At 41.3% G+C, this 7,614-nt stretch overlaps 1 protein-coding gene across 13 annotated transcripts in view; it reads left to right on the forward strand.

The window, feature by feature from the left end:
• Ntrk2 (neurotrophic receptor tyrosine kinase 2) overlaps window positions 1-7,614 on the forward strand; it is a 385,346-nt gene that overhangs the window by 87,832 nt on the left and 289,900 nt on the right. For all 13 annotated transcript variants that reach the window (XM_008849411.2, XM_029554243.1, XM_029554241.1 and 10 more), the window contains one exon: window positions 617-708. In XM_008849411.2, coding sequence (XP_008847633.1) covers window positions 617-708 — 92 coding nt within the window. The remainder of the gene's footprint in view (window positions 1-616; window positions 709-7,614) is intronic.

Here is a 7,614-nt window from a genome sequence, read left to right on the forward strand (position 1 = left end):
ACTGGCATGTCCAAACTCTTAAAATCCCTTCCTGGACCCAAGTTCCATGTTTAGGCTCATATCAAGTTGCCTTTTAAACATTTTCCCTGTTCCCTGTTTTCAAATAAGAAGTTTTAGCCAGGAATCAGTATTGTTCACTTGGAATCTGAGTCACCTCATAGCTCTGACAGCTTCTTGCTCTGTGGTTTTTAGCCTTGTGTTTTCATTTTCCTGTTGACATTCATCAGCTGTAAAACTGGCAGTCAGATCTGCCCTCCATAGGCTCTTTATGTGAAAAACTCCACAGTGTCCCTTCTCACTTATTTTAAAGAGGGCATTAATAAAGAGATATTTCCTTAAGAGCAAAGAAAAAAAATCCTAAACAAGGTTTAGAATTTGACCCACAAAACAACAATGTAGAGATGTAGACTGAATAAAATATTGTCATTTCGCAGTCCCATCTCTCCCATGGCTCTAACGGAGCAGGCGGACACATCCTTGAGCAGCCAGGCTGTCGTGACAGTGGTTTGGAATCTCTGTGAGCTGTTCTGCTTTGTTCTGGGTCTCGCTGAGGCCTCATGTTTGTTGGCAGCCTATTGATGACTTTATGTCCCTTTTCCTTCCCTCTCCTCTTAAGACTGGACCGCCACAACTGACATTGGGGATACTACGAACAAAAGCAATTCTTCCACAGATGTTGCTGACAAAACTGGGCGAGAGCATCTCTCGGTGAGTGGGGTGAACAGGTGCTTCCTACATTGATTCTGAGCATTTTGTATGCACATATATTACAGAACTTGTCCCTGATTCCTAAGATACATTTATTGTTTAGAAAAGGCCACCAAAGCCTGGAGAGACTACTAGAAAGGTTTAATAACAGTGGTAAAGAGGCTGTGCAGTCTCTGACTTGTTTGCTTTTCCTTTAGTATATCATTTAAAAAAAAGATTTATGTCTTTTATTTATGTTTGTGTCTTTGTGAGTGTATGACCCTGAAGGCCAGAAGAGAACACCAGATTCCCCGGTGTTGGGCCACTTGATGTGGGAACTGGGAACAGAACTTGGGTCCTCTGGAAGAGGAGCAAAAGTTCTTAACTGCTGAGCTATCTCTGCAGTCCCATAGTACACTACTTTTAATTGTTAGTTATTTCTGTTTCAAATATCTGTCCTTTACAACAGGACTACTAGCAAATCAGAAACCCAGCATTCTTATCCAGGGTCCATGCTGTCATACGTCTCCTTAGAGTTTTTGGTAAATGCTTGGAGGCCTACCATACATAGAAGTCCTGTTGTGTCTGGAGAATGCTCTATGTAGGAAAGCTCAGGCCCCTTCCCCAGACAGGAACTCTAGATGTTGTGGCATTCTACGTGGTCTGTGCAGGAAAGCAGGCTTAGACAGAGTAATGAGGGGAAGGACATTGGGCTGTGGATAAGAGCTTGCACATTGGGAAATATGATTCACGTGCTTAATTAGAAGGCTCAGGTTGGTGACACAGGTCTTGAAAAAGTCCCAGACATTTATCCTTATTTTGCAGTCAACTGCCGTTGAAGGACAAGTGGCAGTTCCCTGTAGTTCCTGAGGTTTGGTCTGGTAGCTGGTCTGGTCAAAACCAGCAGCTTCTTTAGTTTTCCTCTCACATGCTCATAGCATGTCCTGTGAGCTCTGACTCCTTATAGATTCTGCATCCATCTAGCTCCCTTCTCTGCTGCTGCAGTTGCAGGCTGAACCAGGCTCCAGCAAAACAGAACCTGTGCGTGAAAGCCTGCTCACCAATTAGTTCTTATTTTTCCTTGTGGTTTGCAGGCTAAGATATATCTTAGATTTTTTTAACTGGACTTTGAAAAATATCCAAATTAGAATGATGTTTCATGGCATGGATGTTTTATAAAATGAAAAAATTGTATTTCTATTTTATGTGTATGAGTGTTTTGCCTGCATATGTGCATGTCCACCACATTACATGCAGTGCCTGAGGCGGCCAAAAGAGGGCATCGGATCCTGTGGAACTGGAGCGACAGATGGTTGTGAGCTGTCATGTGGTTGCTGGGAACTAAACCCAGGTCTTGTGTGAGAGCAGCAAGTTCTCTAAATCATTGAGTCATCTCTCCAGTCCTGAAATTAAAATTTTAATGTTGATAAAGCTTTTTTTGCAATGCAATCATGCCCACTCATCTATGATCTGTGGCTACTTTTTGCTACAATGGTGGGCAGACTCATTGCTGTAGAGACCGAATTGCCAGCAAAGATGAACATATTTGCTCTGTGGCCTTTACAGAAAGTGTACACAGGTGATGCTTCCTGGAGGACGCCACAACCTTTGAGCCACCCTCTCTCCCGTGCTTGTCAGCTTCTTTCTCCAGCAGCCTGATGCACAGATCAGATCACTGTTTTAAAGTGTTATTTTGTTTTAACTAGACAAATAACAATCGTGCATATTTATGGAGTACAAAGTGCTATTTTTATGGGCGCACACTCTACGAAACAGTCAGCTCAGAGCAAATCACGTTTTACTCTGATAGTTACTAACTTTTGATGGCGAGAAAACTTAAGATTAATCTTTTAGCCATTTTGAAAATATAGTCCATTATTGCTAGCCACAACCACTCTGCAGGATAGCAGCACCACAGTACTCATTTCCCCACACCCAGCTACAACTTTACACCTGCTCAGGAATCCCTTCCCTTTCCCATCCCCTCTGCTACCCCAATTTTGGTCCAAATCTCTCTACTCTCCACTTCTGCGAGGCCATCAACATTTAAATGCCCTTTAGGCTCATCTAGGTTGCCTTACATGATAGAATTTCTCCCCTACCCTTCGAGTGACTCTTAAAAGTGTCATTATTAGTCCTCTCAGTGCTAAATGAAATGTTTATTATAAAAGCCAAATCCTCACAGTGGTTTGCAAATTCTGAGTGGCCTTTGTATCTCTGTGACTTCACCTCTCAGCCTACCTGCTAACCACCTGTCCTTGAATGTTCCAGGCTCACTCCTTCCAGGTGTTGTGGATACACGCTCCCAAGGTCATCAGCTAGGTGATAGCACTGTGTTTTTAAAAATGGGCAGTTGGGACTGGAGAGGGCTCAGTTAAGAGCACTTCCTTCGCTTCCAGAGGATTCAGCTTCCCAGCACTCACATCGGGCAATTCACAACTGCCTGTATCTTCAGTTCCAGGCGCTCTGACACACTCTTCTGACACCCACACACATGTGCCATACACACACACACACACACACACACACACACACACACACACACGTGTCCACATATGGGAAAATAAATCTTTAAAAACATCACAGTTGTCTCAAAAATAAAATCCAAAGAAACAGGCTAATCAGCCTGGGTGCCGGCAGCCATTGCAGTCTGTGGGTTTTCGTCTGAATTCTTATTACATGGAATTGCCTTATTTGTTTGTTCATTTGTCTAATATCTTTTTCTGTTCTCTACGTCATTTAGTAAGATTCTTTGTATAGTAGTAACAGCTAATCTGTATGCTCACTTTCTGTAGTTTCATTTACCTGAGGTCAGTCATGGTGTGGAAACATAACTTAGAGTAGAAGAAATGAGCAAAATCTGTGATAACATATAATACTGTTCCTTTGTCCCACTTGATTTATGATCCACCACTTCATCAGCATATGCACGCTATAAACTACTTATCCGTTAGGTAGTTAGTAGCTTTCTTACTTATGGGACCTACTATCACAGCAGCACAGCACTTGCATTCAAGTATCCTTATTTAACTTGACAGTCACTGCAAAGCACAAACTTATATTACGTTGTTATAACTGCTATGATTCTATTGCTAGCTAGTGTTTTTAATCTCTTACCATGCCTGATTTATAAATCAAGCTATTCTGTGTGTGTGTGTGTGTGTGTGTGTGTGTGTGTGTGTGTGTAGAAGAACCACAGGGTCCTGGAACCCCAACCAGACTTCAGAACTATCCAAAGTTTCAAGTAATGTCTGGAGGTCTTAGACCATGCCCTTCTCACTGGCAAGATGACTCAGCAGGCAAAAATGGAGCAAGCCTGATGACCTGCATTTGATCTCCGGTTCACACAGTGCAAGGAGGGAACTGACTCCCAGAAGTTGTCCTCTGACCTCCACACATGTGCCGTGGCATGTGCATGCCCACACACACACTCACTACACACACACACACACACACACACACACACAGAGTCATACACACACTCATCACACTCACACACTTATACACACACTCGTCACATACGCACTTATACACACTCATCAAGCACACTCATACACTGACACTCTCATCATATACATCCACTCTCATACACACTCATGCACACATACAGTCACACATACTTATCCCATACTCACACACACCCATACACACACACTCATAATATACACTCATCACATACACGAATAAACAATTTTAAAGGCGCTGCATTGGCAACCTGGTCAGTGTGTTCTCACAGCTATGTCCCTGTTCCCTAAGTGCTCACTGCCTGATGCTTGTGAGCACTCAGTTTGTCTTGCAGACAGACAAGGCTTATGATGAACACTACAGAATGGAATGCAGACTAGGAAAGCTGGAGATTGGGTGGTTAGTTAGGGGTCTGGTACAGCAATAAAAAGATGTGATGTGGAGTTGAACCAAGACCATGACAACAGGACAGTGAGGCTCATGAACAAGTTAAGTGCAGCTGCAGCTCAAATTGTGCGCATGCACATGCACACACACACGCACACACACACGCACACACACACACAAGCTTCTGAGGTGACCACACACAGTACCTTGACATAGCCAGAACAATACCAGAATGGATCAGCTAGGGAGTGGTTGCTGCTTTCTTGCCTTATTAAATTGCTTCAGTTTTTATTCTTGTGCCTGGCTTCATAGTTCTCACTTGGAAAAGTTGTTTGTGTACCTAAGAAATCTAAGCAGTGTGCATTAATCCTGTTGGTGTGCATGTGTACCAAAAATTGTACTGTCAGCTTTGTTTTGTCTTTAGTGGTTTGAATGGTAAATTGAAACCCCTGACTGACATGGTGTTTGTACTATCTGTAGTACTGAAAGGCAGGATCAGTGGGAGAAACACTGTTGAAAGGCCACATTTTGAAACTCTGGCAGAGGATATGGAAACCTGTATGTGAGAGGAAGGGTCATATTTTATAAAATTTAAAGAAAAATTCAAATTATATATGGTTTAGATATTTGGTACATATTTTTTGATCACGAGGAAAATCATTCAATTCGAAGAGTTTCAGATCCAGGGGGCAGATAGGGAAATTGCAGGCGTGGCGAGGGCATTTGGAAGGAGCCTACAACGCTTGCTTCTGAACTCACAGGAGCTCCTCCTGCCCCTTGCTGAAGTTCTGGGTGGGGTAGATGTCAGATGGAAGTCTGACAACCATCTCACCGAACAAGGAAAGAAGGAAGCAAGCAACACTCACCGGGTTTGTCTCTCATGTAAAGATCACCAGCATCCCAACACCACTCAGTATGTGAAACTTTGTGTTCATCGAGTAATGCCTTTTTAAAGAAGTGATTCATTTCACTGCCACAAGACTCTTCATTCATTTAAAAATTTATGTTTGTGTGACTTCAATAGGCTTAAATACTTGTTTTCAAATCATTAAATATTTCCAACGGTAAAACTCCCTTTCTATTTTTCAAGTTGACTTATTCATTCCATAATTGTATAGAGAATGCCAAGTAGGCATTATTAACTAAGGAGGAACTGGAAGCTTGGAGAAGTAAAACATTGGTTCTCACAAGTACCAAAATCTAGATGTCTTGCAATATAGGGACATGGGGCCAGAAAGCTTTCAAGGGAGGAAGAAACAAATCATGGTATGTTGAGAGGGTGGGGGAGTCAGGGTTGTAGTTGTCTAATCTCTCTCAATCCAGTTTTCCTATCTATAAGAGGAGGTTTCAGTTTGCTATATTTAGGTATTCCTTGTTCATATACAGATAATTTTATAGATGAAATACTGTGATGGTTCTGATGAACCACTAGTTAGAAATAAAGATTAATATTTACCATAAGGAAGAGCCCAAACTCATTAGATAAGTTTAAAGAACACAGATTTGGTTAAAATAAGTTGATCTGCAATTAGGCATGAGGGGGATGCTGTCATTTTGAGCATATATAGTAGGCAGGTGGGGCAGAGTTGGGTTGATACCCAGAGTTTTCCAGGAGGACTGTCTGGAGAGCCACTGACAGCTAAGGAACGAAAGAGACAGTTGTCATACCCCTCTCCAATTTGACCACTTGAGTGGCATTGCATTTCTGTGTGCTTTGTGACTTATTTAATGCTATCCTTATCTGACACAGTGAAACTCTGGAAAGATTAGCCATGGATTTTTATTTTCCTACTTTCATTGTCAACCATACTCTTTGTTGTGTATAAATTTCAGTTTTTTAGTATCTGGAAAATCTGGCCCAAATTTCAAAGTTGTGTGGTCTCTTGGAATGTTTATTTACTTTTTTCTAAATTTTAGCTTTGTCATATCATCATCATCATCATCATCATCATCATGTGATTAGGATGTTATTTATTGTACTAACCACTTTTCTGTAATAAAACACACTGAGGATTTATAACAGTCTACAAGGCAGAGAATTATTACACATGAGTGTGATAAGATGCAGAGAGGCTAATTAATCATGAAATCAGGTACTGAATCATGTACATCTGAACTTTACACTCAGGGAGAAACCATGTCTTAAATATCCATACACTGTAGTGTCTGTCATCATGAAGTGGAGGCATCAGTCATGTTATGCTGCAGTAACAAAAATCCCCACAACTTCTTGGCTGAAACCCACAAAATTTCTTTCGTGCTTTATTATGCATATTATCTGGAAGTCTGTTCAGCCTCTCCCAGACTGAATGTGCCTGACAAAGCAGGTGTTCTTTGGAGAGCTGGCATTTATTTCTGTAGAGAGAAAAGGCTTGAGTAGGGTGCAGTGGGCATCTCAACCTTGGCATCCTTAGCTTTTGGAATGAATTATTTTGTGGGAGCTCTGTCCTAGCCATTGTCTGCTGTTTAGTGGCTTCCCTGGATTTATCCAGTAAGTGCTGGTAGGCTTTCTCCTGGCTCCATTGCACAAACCTAGAATTGCTAAACATTCCCTGGTGACAACATATTCCTAGTTGAAAACCACTACCTTAGACTAAGATCTCAGACTGGTGATGAAACTCTCTGCCTTACATTGACCCAAATCTCAAGTACTCTCATGAATCTACCTAACTACAAGCAAGGCAGGAAATATATTTTACAGAGAGACAGGGAAAACCAGAAAAAAATGGTAAGCAGTGTTAATGTTTATCTTAGACAAAAATAATGCTGCTTTAAGGATTGTTCTACAGATTAAATGACATTCAGATTTCTTAGTGACAATTAGAATAGGAGTTGCAAACCCTCTCAAAGTCCAGCATGTTTTGGTAAAGTTTATTTATTTATTTAATTTTATTTTTAACTTTTACAAAAACTTTACTGAGAATTTCATACATGTATGTAAGGTGTTTTGATCAAATCCATTCCCTACTCCCTCCCAACACCTCCCATATCTCCCCATCACTTTTTTCTTTTTTTTCTTTCATTTATTTATTTCTATGGGGCTTTTGGGTACTCTAACATTCCCCCCTCTGAAGA

This window comes from Nannospalax galili, unplaced genomic scaffold (assembly GCF_000622305.1).
Source record: "Nannospalax galili isolate Female #2095 unplaced genomic scaffold, S.galili_v1.0 scaffold704, whole genome shotgun sequence".
In the NCBI taxonomy this organism is placed as follows: Eukaryota; Metazoa; Chordata; class Mammalia; order Rodentia; family Spalacidae; genus Nannospalax; species Nannospalax galili.